Genomic DNA, 22,590 nt, shown 5'->3' with positions numbered 1-22,590 from the left:
ATATAATTTTTACAGCTAGGCAATAACAATAGGTAATTGTTACTATTCGATAGTAACAATTATATTTATTATTAAAACGCAAAAAATTATGGATGTCACATCTTGATTTTTTGTGTTTTATGTTGGTTATTATTTAACATGTTTATGGAATGAAAAATAACTAAATTATGATTTTTTTAATTTTTTTTTTAGTTTATGTACCAATTGGCACTGAAATGATAAAAAGAATAGAAAAAAATTGGCATTTTTTTTGAAAATTCTGTAGCGCACTACAATAACGGATGAACAATAAATTTTAAAAGTAGGCTGCTACAGTAGTTTTCTGTGGTGGGTGGGCCGGATGAACAATAAATTTTAAAAAATGGACTTTAAAAAAAAAAACCATAAATAAATACATATATTGTAGATACTAATTAATTTTGATTATTTGATTTTATGAAACTACATAGCCTACATTGTTAATTAAACAATTGTGTGAATGTATTTTACTGTGGTGCATATATTGAGGCCGCTTCTTATGCAAATATGTTATCATGTGGACGCAAACCACCCTATTGAGGATAATTGTATATATGTATATATATGTTATGCAATCAAATATTTTCATCATTTTAGAAGGATTTTTTTAATATATATATATATAGAAATATGACAATTAAGGAGGTAGCTAATATTTCAATGGGCGGGAAAAAGATGGTGTTTGAAAATCAAAACGAGAACTGAGATGGAAATTAGGTTAATTTGGCGCTTCTCACCACTGTCATCCTTTATGTTTGCATCCTAATTTTGTACCGACAAAGGTTATGTGTGGTCTACTACACAATTGAATCATGAGAAATACAATTGGCATTGGAATGGTACATGTATATTTCAGTACCTTGGATTTAATAATAATGGCCTTCCCTATTTTAGCTAGGTACGAAAATAAATACCCTAGCCTAATGAAACATTATAACAATATAGATTTATTAACTTTAATGTACCCCAACTTTAAAGACCAAAATGGCCCTGCGGCTACATATCCCTAGGCGTGTATAGCTTTAGAGCACTAGAGTTGAAATCCAAAGAGAAAATAGTATCAACCATGAATAGGAGGAAGGCCAAACTCGAATGGATAAGGAGCGAAACTGCTAGAAAATCTAGCTTCAAAAAGAGGAAGGGAGGGTTGTTGAAGAAAGTGAGTGAACTGTCCACCTTATGCGGTGTGAGCGCTTGTGTTATTGTTTATGGTCAGAACAACGACGAACATGCTGTGTGGCCGGCTCGTCCAGTAGTAGAAGAACTGCTCGAGAAATTCGAAAATGTACCGGAAAGTAAGCGATCCAAGAAGATGATGAATCAAGAGACTTACCTAGAGGAGAGGCAATGCAAAATGCAAGAGCAACTGAGGAAGACTCACAAAAAGAACAAAGAAATGGAGATGACAAACATCATGGACCAAATTCAAAAAGGTAAGCCACTTCATGATTTTGAGTTTGAGACTGAGGAACTAACTAGTTCGGTCATGTGGTTAAAGGAGAGGATGAAAGAGATTCAAAAACGGGTCGAGTATTTTGAGAAATATCCGAATCTTTACCCACTCGGTGCTTTCTCTCCTCCTCCTCCTCCTCCTCCTCCTCATCATGAGGAAGAAGAATCTAAGTTAGGTTATTTGAACAAAGAAAAGGGAAAGCAGATTGAGGAAGATATTGTTTCTGGTGGTGATGGTAGCAACGCTGGAAGTGACATCTAATTATGTTTGAATTATGTATTAATTTCTCATTTATAATGAAATAATATTTTTTTCATTTTAACTATGCCATTTTGTTGAGGAGTCCTTGCTCAAGCAATTAGTATAACTATACTAATAAGGCACCAAACAATGTTGGGTCCACACTCCACACCACAATATGTTGGAATTTGTGTGATTTAAAATCGAAAAATAAATTTAATTTCATATTTATTATTTTGGTGGTTACATTTTATTATTTTGATGATTTATATTTTATGTTTATGATGCTATTTATTGTAAAGTTTCTTATATTTATTTCAGTTTTAAATATTAATTTGATCCTTATGTTTTTAATTCTTATTGATGGTGATGTGGTAAGTAATGCTTATATAAGGTGGATGCTAGATATGGAGAGGAAGATATGCAATCGACTAAAGGTGGAATAACATTCTCCATTTGCAACCACTTTAGTTAGATCATTCTATCAAATTTCTTATATTATTATTTATATATTTTAAGTATTTATATTTTGAATACGTGCAAGGGAGATCAAGGTTCAATGATAGATTTTAGTTGTACCCAAGAGCTCATTAGGTTGTTGTATCTTGGGGAATGATGTCATTCAACTCTGCGCAGTAGGGCGAATCTTTATTAGGACAATGCATTTGCGTGTCTTAACTCCTATCCTATTTATAGATATATATTATTGTTTAATTTACTTTATTAATTTATGTAGCAAATTACATTTAAATCAATAAAACATTTCAATATTACATAGTGGTCAATGTGAATTTTCTTTTTCTATAAAGGTTAATGAGTTTTGAAATTTTATCCCACTTTAGTCAATAGGCCCAATTAACTTGCTGATGTCATGTATTTTAGTGCGTTGTAAAATACCAATTTATCCATTCCGTTATTTTCATTACTTATGAGCGTAATATTACGACGTTGCTCTTGATTTGGTTTAAGGTATATAAATGAAATTTAGGATTTAGAATTTAGAATTAGGGTTATGGAACTTATGGCTTAGGTGCCAAAACCCGGGAGCTAAACCACTAAGTTGTTTTGTTGCGTAGCAGCCAAACACAAACCTAATATAAATCTAAATTTGCATAGTAGTGTATGCTTATTGATCTATCGTAATTTATCTTTTTTCATTTTGGTCAATGATGACTAAAATGAAATTATGAAAAATTGCATTATGAATATGTAATTTTGAAAACGTTTTATTGATGTATTTTTAATTGGCCCATATTTTTATTTGGTCTACTTTAATGTTATGATATTATTGTTGTTATTTGCTAATTGTTTTATTTTTGAAGTCTACAACAATTTCATCATGTTTTTAGCAATCTAACAGAATTTGTACAAAATTTCTAGAAATCAAAACAACATGAATTTTGAATGCAAGTTGTCATGGAAATCCTATGGCTTTGAAAGAGGTCAATAGAGTCCATCATGCAAATTTGAACTTAAGAGTGCCAAATAACAAGCAATGGATCAAGATAAATAGAGTTAGTTACACCAATAGTTCACTTATTATTCACTTAGTCCAAGAAATAAAATTTCGGGTTTTGAGAAAATTTCGACGGAAATTTCGAAGATTTATAAATTTTGACAGAAATTAGACGGAAACGACGGAAATTGCTATCAAAATACGGAAATTTTGAATGAAACTTTACCATATGTTTTTTTAACATATTATCTACTACATTGATAAAAAAAACATTGAAAAAACCAAATTATATAGAAAGTTTCATGTGATATAAGATGAATATAATGCGCGCTGAAGGCAAATACTGTTAAATGAAATTAATATAATGAATAAATGAAATTAGTATATTATTTATATTCTATAATCTATACACTAAATCTTAATACTAAACTCTATATACCCTAATACTTTTTATACTCTATAATCTATATACTAAACCCTATATACTTTATAATCTATACTCTTTATTGTTTAAGATATCATATATGATATTAGAGTTTAGGTCCTTTAGGATATTTTTAATTATTTTTTATATAAAAATATATTAGAGTTTATTAGTTTAGGATTTAAAAACAATTAAACAAAACCCCAAAACGGCTAAACGAAATACCAAATCATTTTTTTTCTTTTCAATTGCCCAAAAGTCCTAAACCCCAATCAAAGAAAACCTTTTATTTTATTTTTTCTGTTCTTTTCTTTTCTCTTTTTTTTTTTTTTTTTTCTTTTTTTTTTCCTTTCCTTCCTTTTCTTTCCCCGTGACTCTCCTTTTCTCCTTTTCTTTCCTTCCTCCTTTTTCTTCTCATTTCTTCTTCTTTCTTCCTTCCGCTTGTGCAGCACTGCAGCTTCTCTCTCTCTCTCACTTTTATTCCTCTATCTCTCTCTCTCTGCATCACCATCACCATCACCATCACCAACTCACCCTCACCCTCACCCTCACCCTTATCTCTTTCTCCCTCATCTCCCCCTACCGCCGCTCACTGCTGCGGAAACCCACCGAAAAGCAACTACTTCCAAGCTTCAGCCACTCATCTCTTCCTCCCTCTATCTTTTTCTCCTTCATCTCCCCCATGCCGCCCTCTCTTGCTCTATAGATCTGAGATCGTCGAAAATTTCGGCGAAATTATCACGAAAAATTAACGATTATGCGTTTCGATTTCGAACCCTCCTAAAATCGAAATTTAAACCCTTGACTTAGTCCCGTGTTGGTCCATGAAATTTTTTTTTGGCCATATTCGTCCACAAACTATCTGACGTTTGCCATGTTGGTCCGATCCGTCAAAATACCTCAAACGAACGTCAATTTTGGTCACGTGAGGAGCACATTGAGGGGTAAATCAGTATTTTCCTGTCCCCTCTTCTCCCCCTGCAACTTCTCTCTCTTACTCTCTATCTCACTCACTCTCATGTCCCCACCACCGACCCCTACCCTCCCTCCCCCAGCCGTCACCTTCCCCTATGCTGCCTCTCTCTCTCTCTCTCTCTCTCTCTCTCTCTCTCTCTCGCTCACTTTTGTTCACCTTTAGAGGTAGAATTTTGCCTCTCCATGTGCGGCCCGCGTGACCAAAATTGACATCCATTTGGGGAATTTTGACGGACTGGACCAACGTGGCAAACGTCATCAAGTTCATGGACGAATATGGCACACACAAAAAATTTGTAAACCAACAAAGGACTAAGCGAATAATAAGTGGACTATTGGTGCAATTAACTCAGATAAATATATACAAAAAGAGAAGGAATTTTTTCTTCACTGTTTTAATTAGTTTACAACAACAATTAAGGTTGGCAAAATTTCACTTCTAGTCTCTATAGTTTGGACAAGTTTCACTTTAGTCCCTTTTGTTTGAATTATTCTAATTTTGGTCATGTACTTTACAAATTATTGCAATTTAAAGAAATGTTAGCATTTTCATTCATTAAATCTTCGAATTCATTGCACTATGGGTCATGTACTTTACAAACTGTTGCACAAACCATTAACGATTCAATGACGAATTTAACAAATTAATGGACAAAAGTGTAAAAGTGTACTTGAATTGCAAAAATTTGTAAAGTAGAAGACCAAGATAAGAATAACCAAAGTGAAATTAAGTTGTATTGAAAGTGTTGGACAATTTCGGTGCTGTATAAAAACTGTCCAACAATTTCAATGTTGTATTAAAACTGTCTAATAGTTTCAACGTTGTTGTTTTTTCAGAAATAAATAAATAAATACTTTGAATGCTTGACGCGTGTTTCAATCTCTTGGCTTATCACTAATTCCGCATGTGGGCCGGCCTATTAGACTATTTAAACTTTGGATTTTAAAAAAACCTAAAAGATAGATTTTTCTTAAGAAAATAAAATTAGAGAAATATGATAGTTATCCTAAATAATTTGGAAAAGCTTTCAAAGGAAATTAAGGAATTGCTTTCAAATTACTTAGAGGGTAAAAGTGTCTTTTTTCTTGTCAAAGATTGTCAAAAAGCAATTTTTGTTAACCTAATGGGTCGGTGAAATTAATTAATAACCTGATGAGTCTAGTTAAAATAAACTCACACAGTCACACCTCATGCATGAAATTCAATGCATATATTAGTTTCTTTAGTGGGAAGTGTGACGTATTTCAACTGAAGTGTGACCAAAGCTTTAAAGATAATATTTTGTTTGCTGGTTCTATACATAAAAGGATCTGTGGCGCAATGGTAGCGCGTCTGACTCCAGATCAGAAGGTTGCGTGTTCGATTCACGTCAGGTTCATATTTTTTTTTCCCCCTCTGCTTGGGTTGGGGAGCAACAAATACATAATTAAAAATTAAAAATTATCTACAGAGAAAATGTAAGCCGTGAAAGCAGTCCGAGATTGAGTGAACTTGATTTGAGAATCCAAAGAAATAACTACTCGATCAATCATACAGAACTGAAAATCTTTACTAAACATTGGAAAAATAGAACAATGCCAACCATGAAAAGAAAAAAAAAAGTCATTTTTTGCTTGCATGAATGAAAACATTTACATAATCAGTTTTAGCGAGGATATGTGGGTAACAAAGTGAGATTCATTGCTGACAATAAGATGTAAAACTGCTGCTGCATACTTGATTGCAAGTATGTTCCATTAACAACTTACTACTCATTAATAGTCCCTTCATCTTCTTCTGGTTTCACGAAGAATTCGATATAAGCAATTCGACTGGGTTGCTGATACCCAGCAGAATCTATGCGCGGGTGTGAAGCCAAAGGTCTTGCCACTGAAACCAAGTGCTGAACTTTCAGCAATCCACCTCTCCCAATAGTCAACTTGCTTCCTCTGTTATCTTTAATGACACTGCTGGGAATGTTTGAAGTAGTTGCTCGAAGAAACTTGTATTTGTACCTAAGAACATCAGGGTAAGAGCCAACACAATTAAACAACTGGAAGTGAAACGGAACAGCGTATATAATTTTTTGAAAGTGATTAACATACCTGTAAGATACTTGATGATCACAATGAAATGCAACCAAAAGATCAGTATTTGCATAATACATCAAGTCTATCTGCAAGAAAAACATATTTAAAACTCTGAATATATTCCAATCATCACAGTATGAGGATTGATCTGGATGGTTGACACAGTATGCTTGCTTGTAAATTAGAACACATTTTACCTGTAAATCTCCATGGCCTTCACCTCTGAAGGTAACAGTAGGAGGAGCTGGTTGTAGATTGATCTGGATGCTTGACCCAGGCCATTCAAGATCGTCAATTGCTTCCTTCAGTGCTGCAGACTGTGGTTTAGATTAGATGTAACACAACAGTAAGGTAAAAGAGCTACAATATGATTCAAGAACATATTCAATATGTCAAGAGCATTTATGTTTGAGCCCTAACCACTACATATTGTTTAACGAATGCATGACTCCTTTCTTAACAAGAATCATTAATTCGATATTTTTTCCTTTTCTTTAAAGGGTTAATGTCAAATACACCCCCTGTGGTTTGAGGACCTCCCCTTTAGTTTTCTTTGTGGCATGTCCCCTTTTCAACACATTGTAATATCATAGATTAGCCTTTTTATTACACTGGATTGATGACAACACCCAGAAATATAGCGTACACAAATGTCACATCTAAACTCTAACACATACATCATTGTCTTATACATACTCAGAGAACTATTTTAATTCATGATTCAGAGACACACAAACTCACACAATGTCCACATAAACACTTCAATTACATTGAACTATATCACACGCACCTAATCTCATTAACCTCAAACTTTATATATAATTGGAAAAGGAAACTATGCACATTTAACGGATGACAACACTGATAATGACAATAAGGTGATTACTAGAAGTTGATTTGAAGGTATTATGAGTTGCTTATGAAATGGAAAAGAGGTTAACTCCAAGAGGATACAGAATCTTGTCACCTCAACAATTGTTAAGATAAATAACCAACTAATACCTTTAAACACTAATATTGGATTTTAAACATTTAATCCAGCAGATATGGGCTAAAAGGTGACTCTCCAGGTGGGAAAATGAAAAATCGGAGGTGAAATATTATTAAAAGGTGATTTCCTAAGGATGCCTCAGTTGTATTGGAAGCATAATGCTATATGGAACTTTAACTGGCAAAATGGCAAGTATGATTTTTTTTTTTTTTTTTCAGCACCACATGCAACAATTTAAATTAATGGTTAAGACACTAAATGATGGAGAGACCAATTCATGTGCCCTTCATATGAGTATACATGAATGAGTGTACCTTAACAGTAAAAGTGATCGGGGTGCTCCCTGCAGGTTCAAAATTGAAGTCCCATGAAACTGTGTCTGGGATTCTTGTCCTGATCTCTGCATAAATGCAAGCATCCAACGAATCAACAGACCTAAAAGAAATTGTAAGAGAACATTGTCACAACAAGATTTTGATTCATTCATGGATTGAAAACACAAATACAAGGATCATGAACAAGTAGCTTATGAACTAGCTGTTGTAAGGCTGAACATCCACATATGAACACGACTTGCCCCTATCTTACAGAAAACAAAGAATATTTACTTGTAGGAGGGGAAGCTTACATATAAGCAGTGGTTCACCACATGTTTTCCCATTTAAAAAAAAAAAAAATCTAAATAAATGCATGGTTTGATTTTGGACATAAAAAGTAGCCAAATATGCAAATTTTGTTGTAGAGCATCACAATGAGTTTGTATGACAAGGTTGCACATAATTGATGTGGAAAAGATATAATAAGAATGGAGCATATGAACATACTTGAGAAGCAACTGCATGTCAGGCCCTGGATATCGAATTTCTAGCATGCTTGACTGTCCAGGAACTGAAAATGTGTTCAAGCAATCCACAAAGAGGCCCAAACTTACTCCGAACCTCGGCCGACCTTGCCCATTGTACTCATAACCAATAAAAAGCTACAACCAACAGAAATTTATTAATTTAGAATGGGGTCTGTTATTTCCTGCATTTTCCCACAAGCCAGAAAGGGAGATTAAGCATTGTTGCAAGCAAAATGTGAAAATCAGTAGTATTATATACCTCACGTTGCAGATAAACTTTGGCCTGAAGACAACCAGTTTCCTCGACAATTAAAACGATGCCATGCTCTGATAATTCCATAACTGCATCCTAATTGTAAAAAGAGGAGAGAGAGAGAGAGAGAGTCATGAAAACCCCTGATAAGATTATTCCAGTGGCACCAAAAGTAAGTAAATCTGAAAGTTGGGAAGCAAATCAAAGAATGGGGGTGGGACCCACCTGTTGGCGTTTCCATCGAACAGTGGTGAGGGCATCAACCATACCCTGGACATTGTCCAGCTGGCACACCAGGTCAGGGGCTTCTTCTGCCTCTGACCTCGACGAGTTCATATTTGACTTCCCTGGTAGACACCCTCACTCGACACCAATCCTATCAATTTTGGAGGTGGATAAATGAGAACACAAATTTTAGGAAGTTAATTAACAATAACTTCAATTCAGTCCAAGCAAATAAATTACTACTCCAAGACAGGAACACATATCTCATAAGCATTATTCAAGATACAAGTAGCAATAAGTTTTTGTCCATTGCACAAACACATGAAAGACAATTACATCAGTAAGACCACAATAAAAGAGACCTAGTAAAGTAGAACCACCAGCTTGTTTTACCATACAAACAAGAAAAAAAAAAATCTCAATAGAAATGAGATGACTTAATTACCAAAAATAATCCAGCACCATTGCATGGTTCCCAGTGAACATGAACATGCTTGAATCTCTGCCCAGACTACCCAACTATGAAGTACCCAATATTCTCTTCCATACTTAGGTTTAACAATTTTAGAGATTCAAATATAATAAATATAAATCATGGGAATCAATTAAAACAAAAAGACAACATATTAACGGGAATGGAGCCAGGATTCCTTCTTGGGGTGGTCGTCTATACCTCCAAACAAACATATTTTCTGTTTTTCAAAGACAAAGTTGTGCTGAAATTTCAGCATTCTAGAGAGTATGAAGTATCAATATCCAAGACCATGTCCCTTTCTAAATGCAGGTTCTAAGTTCATTTTCACCATTCTAGGGAGTATGAAGTATCAATATCCAAGACCTATTTGCAAATAGTATCACAAGGACTACAACATGCCTCACCAGGGGTTGAGAATTTGGTGTTAGGTTAGGCGCGGAAGGCAAATGATTTTTTCTTTTTCAATTTTTTTCTTCAAATATATGAACAAGGACAAAATAGACATTGAAGGTAATATAGAGCAAGTTATTGATTGCAAAAGAAATAATTCTACAAGTTATATAAAATTAACTAACAATAACTTCAATTCAGTACAAGCAAATAAATTACTACTCCAAGACAGGAACACATATCTCACAAGCAAAATGCAAAATAAAGTACCAATCATTTACACAAAATATAAGTTTTTGTTCATTACACAAACACAAATGAAAGATAATTATATCAGTAAGACCACAACAAAAGAGACCTAGTAAAAGTAGAACCAACAGCTTGTTCTATACAATCAAGAAACACAATTAATCTCAATAGAAATGAGATGACTTAATTACCAAAATAATGCATCACCATTGCATGGTTCCCACTGATCTGTTATTTTGGATATGCTAGCGAATTATGCAAAAAAATTTTCCAATCAAACATTGTAGGTTCCAATAATGAAACATTATAGGGTAGCCATAGTATAACTAAGGCCAAAAATATAGCTACACATACTAGGGCAAACAGAAACTGATCAAATAATAGAATCAAAAGATAAAAGTAAATCCAAATATTACTTTAGAGTCCTAAGTTCTATTTAATCAATGCAAATTGCACCATAACGATTCAACCAGTCAGAAATTGAGAGTGCCAATTCCAATTCAATCAGTCAGAAATCATTACTGATTACCACTATGTAAATAATTGCAATAGAAATCCAAGAAAACAAGCATTGAAATAGAAATTCGATTTTCATATCAGCAAAAGCAACTACAGATACCATACCACCTAAATTTTTGGACCGATTCATAATCAAATGAATCTTTCTCTTAGTCGGATTCTTTTGTCCTTTGTGTATCCAACAACCAAACAAAACCAAATCGAAACTAAATCCCAACTTCAAGAACCAAATTGACCCAACAGCTCAGTGAACATTATAAAATATCAGCAATTCAAGACTACAAAGTCAAATATTAAAAAAACTTTAAATTTACAAAGATAAAAATATATGCATTAAGTCACCAAAATACCCTCAGCACCAACAGTAAAAGAGGTTTTATATTATCTAAAAAAACATTCAGAACAAACAATTGCCAATTTTCATAATCTGTAAAAGGGGGGACACTCCTAGATTACAGGTAGCTGATGAGAGTTATTCCTCGATTGATCACAGATGAGGAAATGTAAAATAGATAACGACATGATTGGGAATTAGTCATCCTAAAATTTATACAATACTAAACTCATAAGTCAAAACTAGTAAATAGCCTAAAAATTAAGCAAAAAAAAAAAAAAATTAGAGGAAAATCAATATATCCGCAAATTACCAGAGGAATTTCAGATGATAACTTATCCAAATATTAAAATTGTACTACCCAACTATAAACAATATCATTACATTGAAATAGAAATAAATCTGGTTCACAAAATCATGTTTCTCCTAAAGATTTCAAATTCTTTAGTTCTATATTTGACTGACTTTGTATAGTTAAAACTACAGGTTTTATAACCCAAATGAGAGCCTTACTCCAAAACCCATATTTATCCTAATCTGGCTATGTTTTCTTATATACAAACTCAAGTGAGAGATTTACTCAATACCAGAACCACTAAAGGCATGCACATATAATAGTACATATAGTAAAAATAAAAAATGTTCCTGTTATGGATAATTTTTTATAGTTTTAAGATGTAAACACAATATGTGATTTCCAAAGTAATAAAGAAATATAAAACATACAGAAATTTAAATAAAAGCCTAGTACAATAATTTATGCATAAACTAAAATTGCAAGATATCATATATGAAATATTGAAAAAAAAAAAAAAAAACACATAGATAAGAAAAATAAGAGCCCCAAAATTCAGATTAAAAAAATATGAGGTCTAACTATTCGGATGTGAAAACCCAAAGCAATTGATTTGTCATAGTTCTAAGTATATAAGGCATTGGGCAAGTCAGCAAGTTATAGGAGTAAGCGCAGCAAAGGTGTTTGATTGTAATTCATGGAGAGACTAAATAAAATTTCATGGGGTTTCGTTTCAGAGCAATCCGTTTCCATTTCATCGCGAGAGAGAGAGAGAGAGAGAGAGAGAGAGAGAGATGGAAGTTAATTACCTCAGAAATGGGTTTGTGTTGCAGGAGCGTTGTTACTTGTTGATGCCAGAAGTTTTACTACTAGTAGGAGTAAAGAGAGGGTTGTTACTTGTTCCCTGCAGTTTAACTAAATAGTCCAGTCCCAACATCTTCCCTCTTCCCGCCTTTTTTAATAGTGCCCTAAAAAGAAAAAAGAAGAAAAAAAAAAAGACAAAATAATCATTTGCAACTAAAAAATTGAGTATAAATTACTCCCAAGTTCTCTTTTTGAAAAAATTTTAACTACAAATTCAGTCAATTAATAAATTAATTTCATAGTAAAAAATAAATAAATTAAGTTCAAGCCCAATATGTCTGTGTACGCTTGCGTAGAGTTGAAAAAAAATATCATCAAGCACTTAGCACGCTGAGCACTCAGTACTCTGCCGAGTGCTCGGTGGATGCAGATGCATCTGCACATTTTTATGTTGCAAATGTATCTTTTTAGATTGCAGATGCAGCTTTCAAACGCATGCTAGGTTGCCCTGATGCATCTGTTGAGGGCTTGACAATTCTCACCGAGCGCTCGTTGAACAGTTTAAGCTTCTACTTAATTTTTGGATCGACTGGAGTATGAATTAAATTTCTTTCTTATTTTGGGTTTCTAAAAGCACCCAAAATTAAATAATTAAAGTTTGGCCAATTTTGTTCACGAAGTTTGGCTGATTTTTACTTTCGTCCATATACTTTCCCACTGAATTTTGGCGGGTCTTACACCTTTTTTTGTGCGGTAACGTTGTAAATTCACATCTCTTTAAGATGAAGTCAATATAGAATAAGATCATCGAATCAACTGCTCTTTTTAAAGCTTTTGAGGTCAAGTTCCTCTATTAACCTATTGTTATGGTAATCGATCCCTTACAAGTTTATCTAGATGCTCTTGTTTTTTCCTATCTTTCACCCTATGGTCCAGCAAGCAGAAGAAGAGTATCCCAAAGTAAGTACCACTATGGTATCAAGGTAAATAGATCCTCAAATGGAGAAGTTGGAGGCAAACATTAACTTGCTAGTCAATGGCCAAAATACAATGTGACGTGGACTCCACAAGAGATTCTTTAAATAAGTTTATTTAAGAAATCCCTTAAAGGAAAGGCATTGCATATAATTATGTGAATAATATTAGTTAGTGTTCTTTTTTCGGTATATCTATATGTATTTTTTAAACAAATTAAAAATAATGAAACATATAATACAAGATCAAATAAATTAGAAAATATATAATGTTAATATAAAATTGGAATTAATCAGAATTATCATATTTGAATGCTTTCAGAAAGTTTTGGATTGGCATTCAGATAGGATTGAAATTTACAAAAGCATTTCAATTCCATATATCCAATATTTTTTAGAATTTTGAATTTTGGAATTTCAGATTTTGAATTTAATTTGGGCATGCCAAAATTGGAAATTTTTGGATTGGAATTGACTGGATTCAGATTTTTCAATCTAGACTTAATTCATACATTTCGATTGTACTAGTACGTACGTAATTCGGAATGAATCAAATTTCCCCTAGTAGGATTCGAACCTACAATCAGTTAGTTAACAGCTGACCATTCTACCACTGAGCTACTGAGGAACAACAGGAGATTAGATCTCATAGAGTTCAATTCCCGTTTTCAAGCCATGACCAATATATGTTTTTATGAATTTTATTATTTAACTCATATTGATTATCTTGAGTTTTGGTTGAGAAATAATGATTGTGAGTTGGACTTTTGTTTTAGAAGCATTTTATAAGCCTTAAGATTTGATTTAATAGATTTATTAAGTGAATTTATAAAAGAGTTATATTTTCAGTTGTCGTATATAAATAAAAAAAATTTGTGTTGTGGATTTTTTTAGTATGGAAAATGGTTTCAAACCGCCATATTAGTACACTTCCTTGTTGGTACATATTTGCTCTGCACTCGCTTGGAGATTTCTCGGCATTGTATGACCAGTGATACAGATAGGTCTTTGGGACCCATCTTAATTGGCACACATATTGGCTTTGGGCCATGTGTCGAGATGTCTTGCCTTTTAAGGGCAACTCTGCGTGCACGTATGACCAGTTTTGCCTACACGTGCATCGAGATCAATTTGCATGCGTGTATGACTAGCTTATTTGCATGCATGGTACGATGCAAAATTTTGTACAGGTGTATAACCAGCATATCCCACCTACCTGTGTGATAAGCTCCGCACATGTATATGGCCAACATTTCCCTGGGTACTAGTGTGTTGTGTGTTTTCAGTTGTTGAGTATTTTAAAATATGAGTTTACAGTAGCAAAGATTGTAAGTATGACTGTTTCAGTTGAGCAGTTTTTATTGATTTTCAATATATCAAGATTTACTTGAGATGAAAGATTTCAGCTTGAAATATTTATTTACAAATTGACAATATCGATTTCAGTTTGAGAACTTTGTTATTTTCAGATATGGATTTTCAGTTTTAGATTTTATTAATTTGTGAGAGAGTGATTATCAGTTTGTGGTTTATGTTTGAGCATAATATCTTTCAGAGAGTTTGTATTCTCAGTTAATTAATTTAATTACAAGATGCATATGATGAGTTTCTTTTTACTATTGCATCACATTCTTTGAGTTTTCTACACATTTATTATTCTACGAGTTTTCTTATACATTGGACATTTTTGAGGATTTGAAATATTTCAATTCATAAGCTTTCCTCATACCCTGAGCATGATTGTGGATTACAAGAAGATTTTGAAATGAATTTGTGAAATGATTTTAAAATTGGGGGTATTTAAAGGAAATAAGTTCAAGGAAAATGAGATGTTTTATAAGATGATTTCAAAGGAAATGTTTTAAAATTATTTTTGTCTACTTACTGAGATTATTCTCACATTTTGGTTTTAACGTTCTCCCGATGTATTAGAGATCACTGAAATCGGATCGCACCACGTTGAGGCATTCGAGTTTCTCATCCCCAACTTATTGGTATTCTTGATCAAGGTTTCCCTTATAACTGTATTAATGAGATATAATTGTAAATCTTATTATATATGCTCTGATTAAGTTTAATATTACTTATGAGACCTTTATTTGATTTGTGGTTGGGATTGGCTGTTGAAATTAGAAGTGTTATTTGATTTTTGGATAAGTGGAATTATTCAATTTACAGTGAAAGTGCTGTTGAATTTTTGGTAGGATTTTCCACTTATATTAACATCCTATAAAAATCACAAAGATAGTTGTGGTTGGCGGGCCAACACCCTATCGGTGTTGGACTTCATGGGTAATTCTGAGTTCTAGGGTGAAATCTGGAGACGATCCTGTCATTTTAAGCAGATGGGTTGTAGACTTATAATTACTAATACACTTCATATGGGTTGAAAACATAAGTAGATGTGTAATTAGCTTAATCAACAAGAAGAGCTGCTTAATACATATATATAGTCCACATCAGTCTTAATTAAAACTATAAAACACTAGGGGAAAAGAAAGAGTCTTAATTAACAAGAAGAGCTGCTTAATTAGCTTAATTAAAACTCTTGGTACATAAGTAAAAAAAAGCAATACCAAAATCATCAGTAATATTAAATATCATTTCGACCACTTGTATTTGTTTCTCATCGCTGCATTGAGATGGTTGTGCGAGTGCGACACCGCCGAGATCACTATGTGTGAGCCAAACCCCGACCACGATTCAAGCAGCGATGACGAACCGATCTAGGTCGTCTGTGGTGGAGACATTTAATTAATTATAATAAATCTCGTGGGGGTGTGGACCAATCTAAAATTACTCAGAAAGAAAAGGACTAATCTAAAATTTTCATAAAAGAAGAAGGCAAAAAGGAAAAACAAAAATTTCAAATGGTACAAAACAAGATTATGCAGAAATAGCAGAAGAATTTAAGCAATTGAACGACATCATCCGATACCGTCCCCCAAAAGCGGCAGCCGTTCGTGCCCGTTTCGTACGTCGGTCTCCCTTCCCACTGTCCGTACGCAACACATCTCTCTCTCTCTCTCTCTCTCTCTCTCTCTCTGATATCTACTATCTTCCAGCAGTCTAGGGTTTAAGCCAAGCTATCTGTACCAATTCTTTTTGAAATGGCCTCTCAAAAACCCTAGCCAAGAATCCCCAATTCTTTTTCATTATTTTTATTTTTTTCATTTGTAATCTTGTTTTCAACGGCTAAAATGGTGGTTGCTAGTAACAACGGCGACGAGGCGTCATCGTCCGGCGGCGGTGAGGCCCCCCAGCAGGGGGCTCCGGCGCCGACGCCGTTACTGAACTCGAATGCGCCGCCGCCGTTCCTGAGCAAGACCTACGACATGGTAGACGACCCGGCGACTGACACGATCGTGTCGTGGAGCGCCACCAACAACAGCTTCGTGGTTTGGAACCCGCCAGAGTTCGCTAGGGACCTCTTGCCCAAGTACTTCAAGCACAACAACTTCTCCAGCTTTGTTAGGCAATTGAACACCTATGTATGTGTCCCTATCTCGTACTTAGCCACTGGATTGTTTATGCTTTTATTGGCCATTGATTTTGGTCACTGATTGATGGAAACAGAGATGGGTCTATCTGTGAAGTATGGTATGTGGTTTACTCAAATGGGAACCAATTAGGTCTTTGAGGGTGCTGAATATAAAACCCAGATTGTCAATTAGGTCGTTGTTGGCAGGAAAGCTCGAGAAAGGAAAAGAAAAAAATAGTATTTTGAGTGGCGATCTTGAGATAGTAATGTATTTGAGTGGGAATCATGAGCAGTGTAATTGAGTGACTATCGATAAATGGCTAAAGTCCCCCCATTTGGTTGCTAAGAAACTTCAGGGAATAATGCTTAAAATGTTAGGAGCTTGCTTTTTAACTAAGTAATTTTATTAGGAGTTGAAAACTTTTGTTTTTCGTTTTGTTTTTTTGGTGTGAATAATACTATGACTAATAACGTGGAAAGAGTGTCAGAAATGAAAATTTGATGCCTCTCCTTCCTGCATTTTCCCAGCAGCCAGATGAAGACGAAGGGGGATATAAAAGGGAAAGAAAGTGAGTGCTCGATTACAAGGCTAATGATAAATTTAGATTTTAATAATGTTTGTTGCTTTGTTATCTCAACCTTGCTTAGGACTAGTCAAACATATTAGCTTCTGTTCATAGAGCAGTGTAGAAATCCTACTCTTTTTTTTTTTTTTTCTTTTCCAAATGGGCTATTGAATCTATTGTGCATTGCAGATTAATCATTATCGATATATATGAGTAGTTCCACTCTGATCACACATCAAGGATATGGGTCTAGTAAATTGCCTGTTTTCTTTGTCTTCATAGTTACTTCACAGTTCACTCTAAGAATACTGAGGGTTCTGTGATCCGAGGTCCATGAACAAATTAGAACTAAAAATGGAAAATTGAACAATGGACAAATGTGCTACCAGATGTTTATCGGGCTTTCTCAAAATAAAGGAAATTGCTGTTTTTTTCTTTATGCACTTAGTGTTCTGTAATGCTTGCTTTTGATGCACTTTGTGCTATCAATGATACTTATTCTAAATCTTAATAGCTTAATGAGGATTCCCAGCTAATTCAATCAAACCTTCTTGGTCCTGTGTTCTCAGATAATGAGCAAGTCATGTCACTTTAATGGCCGAGACAAGCATATGATACAGATTGAATACACCCCACTGTGTAAAATATGTGTTAGGTTAATGAGAATACTTCAACAAACAGTTTATTCAACACCTTGGTTATATTATGCTTCTTTTTTTGGTCACAAATTGTCTGAGTTGATGTATGCTTCAAATGGTTATTTTGTCTCATGATAGAAAATATCTTCCCTTACATGAGGTGGCTAATATTTTGGACTGCTACCATAATGTAGTGGGGAAATTTGTGACTACCCTGACTGCATGCCATGTTATCAAGGTTGAAAATAATAAATATTAATGTCTGTGCAAATATGGAAGTTTGCAAAGTGGGGTTTGTGATTAATGTCGCTAGAATGTCAGTCAATTATCTTTTTCCTTTTACCTGGAATTTTGGCTTTGGAAGAAATTTAAATGAATCTGAAGTTGGGAAACTCACTTCTCTCACTTCTCTCACTTCTCTCATGTCTCTTTTAGGAAATGCTAGATTATATTCTTCTAGATCAGGTAATAGAAGTTGGAAGCTGGAATCTTCTTGGATTTTTTGTGTAAGTTGTAGTTTAGGGAGTTCTATGACATTGGTACAGAGGCTAAAATATCTGCAATTTGGTACAGAGGAGAAGACCTACTGTTTTCCTTTCTTCTTGTTGGTGAATGAGAGGTTAAAAATGCAGAGGATTTGTTCCTTCACCTATTGCATTAAATGTATGGTTGAGGCTGTTTCAAAACTGAATTGTGTTGGGTAATTTCAGCTGCATGCTTGTCCATTTTTAGTTAAAGCACAAGGCTTTGCTGTGGGAAAGAATGCAAAATTTCTATGGAGTTGTATTGTGCTAGTGATGCTTTGGGTAATTGGGTCGGATCATTTAGGAGCCTAAAATGTTATTATCATAGTTTTGTGGTTTGATTGCTAGTGTTTTGCTTTGTATATGAGGTGGATTCTTTGTCAATTGATTTTTCTATGCTTGACATCAGTCAAATTCTGTTTCTTATTGAAAAGAGAAAAAAGAGAAGAGTATGCCTTCACAGGGGATGTAAATTCTCATGAAAAACTAATACAAGGTGCACAAAATAAAGAGCATACATGTAATCAGTATAATAGGATGAATGTGGTTAGGTTTGGCTTTGATGCACTCATCATCCTAATGACTACCTTATTATTGGTTCTTTTAAGTTTTTGCAGCTCCCCCAACATCAGCAGTTCAACACTTCATATAGGCATTGGGTTTTGAATGCATTAATTTGTTAATTTTGTTGCATTATCTTTAGGTCAAAATTAAACTGGCTTTTGGCTCTCTTTTTTTAATCACTCTTTTGACTTTGCTCCATCACATGCGAAGGAGATGGTTGACATCAACACCTTCACATGTAGGCACAAAAGGCACAAGGTCTTGGTGGTGGGAAGTAGGCAAAAGTTCAGTGCTGACTGTTATTTGGGTGACTTGGATGGACAGAAACAGGAGAATATTCTCTGACTATAAGGAACATAGGTTGAAGGAGATGGTTGACATCAACACCTTCACATGTGGGTGCAAAAGGCACAAGGTCTTGGTGGTGGGAAGTAGGCAAAAGTTCTGTGCTGACTGTTATTTGGGTGGCTTGGATGGAGAGAAACAGGAGAATATTCTAGGACTATAAGGAACATAGGTTGGAAGGAGATGGTTGACATCAACACCTTCACATGTGGGTGCAAAAGGCACAAGGTCTTTGGTGATGGGAAGTAGGCAAAAGTTCTGTATTGGTTGTTCTATTCATAAAAAGGTTCTTTCTTCTAGAAAAAAAAACTTATGAGTTTAGGGTTATGGAAGAGTATGCATAACATGCCAAATGTTAAAATTGAATCACGAGGATTGAGATTTTTCTTGCATGCACTGGTTTCCATATGTACCAAATAGAGCATACGTAGGGTTGATCATCAAAGTCATTGTATTACATTATCAATTTGGTATTTTAGTAGTGCTTTGCTACAGATTGGCTAATCCTTTTCTCTGAGTCTTTGCTCTACTTCACGGTAATATAGCATCCTTCATTGAAGAAATCTCTCTAAAGTAAGAAGTTCAGTTTTATCAGCATTACAATAATTGGTCTAATCAATTCTCTTAATTTAAGGACTGGAAAATCATTGCCATTTGGCTTCTTATGATTCACCTTACCTTTCTACAATGTCCATTTTTATGTCAATGTCTAATCTCTTGAAGTAAATCAAATCTCTTGAATTAAATATTTTTATCTTTTTGAAATGTAACCATTAATAGTATACCCTCTGTCATTTTATTTTCTTACAGTTCCAATTATAAATGTTTACTTTAGTTGAGAAGATTCAAATTTATGTACTTTGGGGTACTATGACAACTGGGTGACATCTTTTATAATCTCTGAATGAAATGCAACAAGCGATGCAAGGATAGATTCTTCAGATAACATTGCTCGGAGCTGGGCAGTGTTGTACTGACTGGGTTACATATTTTGGTTTTGGGTTGGTAGTAATTATTGAGTTATATTTTTCTGGAAGCACTGGGGTTGAAGAACTTGTTTTTCTAAGAATGTTGTTTCGGATAAGTTCCCAGATGTAGGGATTCAAGTGAATGCTAACCTCTGCAGTTCATGGTGAGCTAGGTTGTGTAACTTTCTGAATGTGCTGCTTTTTCTTTTTTTCAATATTCTTTTGGGAATAGGCTTAATTCGCCTAAAATGACTATTCTCTTGAACAGTATTGATCATCAATGTTTGCCTGTCTGCTTGTCCTGATATTGATTTTGTTTCTTTCATTGCTTTTCTGAATTGTGCAGTTTTTTCTTTTTCATTATGCTGATTGAACCCCCCTTCATATTCGGTCAAACAGGGATTTAGGAAGGTTGATCCAGACCGCTGGGAATTTGCAAATGAGGGCTTTTTGAGGGGCCAGAAGCATCTCCTTAAGAGCATCAACCGGCGAAAACCTGCCCATGGACATAGTCAGCAACAGCCACAGCCATCACATGGACAGAGTTCAGTGGGTGCGTGTGTAGAGGTTGGGAAGTTTGGTCTTGAGGAAGAGGTTGAGAGGCTTAAAAGGGACAAGAATGTGCTTATGCAGGAACTTATCAGGTTGAGGCAGCAGCAACAGTCTACCGATAACCAGCTGCAAACAATGGTGCAGCGTCTTCAGGGAATGGAGCAGCGGCAGCAACAGATGATGTCATTCCTTGCAAAGGCTGTGCAGAGCCCTAGTTTCTTGACTCAGTTTGTACAACAGCAAAATGAGAGCAATAGGCGCATAACTGAAGTCAACAAAAAGCGGAGACTCAAGCAGGACGATATTGCTGAGAACAAGCATTCTGGTACTCCTGATGGACAGATTGTTAAGTATCAGCCTCCAATGAATGAAGCAGCAAAGGCAATGCTCAGGCAGATCATGAAAACAGATACTTCTTCTCGGCTGGAATCCTTTAACAGCAATCTGGATAGTTTCCCAATTGGTGATGGTTCATCATCATCCAGTGCAATGGACAGTGGGAGCTCTTCAAGCCGTGCGTCAGGAGTGACACTTCAAGAGGTCCCACTGATTTCAGCGCATGGCCCGTCTGCTGCAATGTCTGAAATACAATCTTATCCACAGACTGCAAACTCTATAAAAGTTACAAGAGCTCCATTCTCAGATATGAATGTCCTTGGAGCACAAGAGGCGCCATCAGTTCCTATTTCTCAGGCAGATACGCTTGCTCAAATACAAGAAATGGTGCCCGAAGGTTTAGTTGATATTCCCGAAGAAAACATGGCACCTGAGGCAGGTATTGGATTTATTGAAAACATGGCATCTGAATTAGGGGATGGATTTATTGACCCCCTGTCAATGCCCATAGAAATTGATAGTCTTTCCTTTGATCCTGAAATTGAGGCATTGTTAGACAATTGGGATGAGTTTGTACAAAGCCCGGGGCCAGATGAAATGGATTCAACCCCTGCAGAAGGAATGCCCATGGGAAATGAAGGGAAGCCCACAGAGAATGGATGCGACAAAACCCAGCATATGGATAAGCTTACTGAACAAATGGAACATCTTACATCAGATACCAAAGGGGTTTGATCTTGTTTACCTTATATGCATTAGTCTCACATATTAACCAAGCTATACCCCAAACACACACTAAATGATCATATTAATCTCTCCGGTCCTCTTATATGGCCATTGGAAAAGCAGCAGCTATGCCTTCTGTATCAGTTCAACCTGGCTTTCTTTTGTACATATGTGATCTGAGTTTTAGTTCTAGTTTTTGTTCCATTTTCAATTTTATTTTCTTATGTCACTGTCCAATGAACTCAACGGACATAGTGGTTTTAGAGGCCAAAGCTTTTGTTACGTAGGAATACTAATGGATGCTTGTTTCTTAAAATTTCATCCTCCTTGTCCCTTTTTAGACATTTCACATAGTGCTTTTTTACTTAGCATGTGAGAATAATGTATGCACGGGAAGTATGTTAAACAGTAAACTTATTTAAGGTTCAATATAAATTTTTGTTGGCCTGCAAGGGAACAACGGACATTTTTGTTTGATATGATTCCATATAAAATTAGAGCCGTATAAACAACTAAAATATTTGTGCACACATTGCGAAATAGTAGAGCATAGGAGGATGATCATTCTTTCCTCTTTTTTTCCCTCAGTTTCTTATTATGAAAAATTGTAATTTCATGTTTAAATTTATTTATTATTAAGAAGTTCTTTGAAATTCTTTGGTACTTAAAACTCCAAAATTTAAAGTCATAGAATGTGTAAAATTTCTTATTTGACCAACATATAATAGAATTCAAAAGTAATGTGGGTGGTGGTGATCGTATTAAAGTCGGTGATTACGACAATGAAAGCATAGATAGTGGTATTGACAATGATTGTATGAATGGTATGATGGTGGTGTTGGTGGTAATTGTAGCAACATAGTGGTGAATGTAGACGTGGTGGTGGTGTTGACGGAGAAGT

General features: G+C 34.8%; 3 protein-coding genes and 1 non-coding gene across 4 annotated transcripts; 3 read left to right on the top strand and 1 right to left on the bottom strand.

Annotated features, from left to right (window-relative positions):
* The first annotated feature begins 1,023 nt into the window (after nucleotides 1-1,023).
* Nucleotides 1,024-1,784, top strand: LOC147273435 (agamous-like MADS-box protein AGL80). Its single transcript, XM_086228032.1, has one exon. It carries the CDS (start codon nucleotides 1,085-1,087, stop codon nucleotides 1,730-1,732), a length of 648 nt encoding a protein of 215 aa, XP_086084158.1. The 5' UTR covers nucleotides 1,024-1,084; the 3' UTR covers nucleotides 1,733-1,784.
* Nucleotides 1,785-5,873: 4,089 nt separating this feature from the next.
* Nucleotides 5,874-5,945, top strand: TRNAW-CCA (transfer RNA tryptophan (anticodon CCA)). Its single transcript has one exon. It is a non-coding gene; the product is annotated as a tRNA-Trp (tRNA).
* Nucleotides 5,946-6,201: 256 nt separating this feature from the next.
* Nucleotides 6,202-12,101, bottom strand: LOC147273433 (PCNA domain-containing protein). The gene is made up of 8 exons (XM_086227840.1): nucleotides 12,021-12,101; nucleotides 8,950-9,100; nucleotides 8,731-8,820; nucleotides 8,452-8,606; nucleotides 7,942-8,062; nucleotides 6,834-6,953; nucleotides 6,652-6,722; nucleotides 6,202-6,561 (listed from the first exon to the last, which is right to left on the bottom strand). The coding sequence occupies exons 2-8, from the start codon at nucleotides 9,058-9,060 to the stop codon at nucleotides 6,315-6,317; spliced, it is 915 nt and encodes a 304-aa protein (XP_086083966.1). The 5' UTR covers nucleotides 9,061-9,100; nucleotides 12,021-12,101; the 3' UTR covers nucleotides 6,202-6,314.
* Nucleotides 12,102-15,910: 3,809 nt separating this feature from the next.
* On the top strand, nucleotides 15,911-22,164 carry HSFA1D (heat shock transcription factor A1D). The gene is made up of 2 exons (XM_086256419.1): nucleotides 15,911-16,480; nucleotides 20,475-22,164. Exons 1-2 carry the CDS (start codon nucleotides 16,190-16,192, stop codon nucleotides 21,696-21,698), a joined length of 1,515 nt encoding a protein of 504 aa, XP_086112545.1. The 5' UTR covers nucleotides 15,911-16,189; the 3' UTR covers nucleotides 21,699-22,164.
* Nucleotides 22,165-22,590: the final 426 nt, after the last annotated feature.

Source organism: Dryas octopetala, chromosome 9 (genome assembly GCF_963921425.1).
Source record: "Dryas octopetala chromosome 9, drDryOcto1.1, whole genome shotgun sequence".
NCBI classification, from domain to species: Eukaryota; Viridiplantae; Streptophyta; class Magnoliopsida; order Rosales; family Rosaceae; genus Dryas; species Dryas octopetala.
This window is presented reverse-complemented; position numbering and strand designations above follow the sequence as displayed.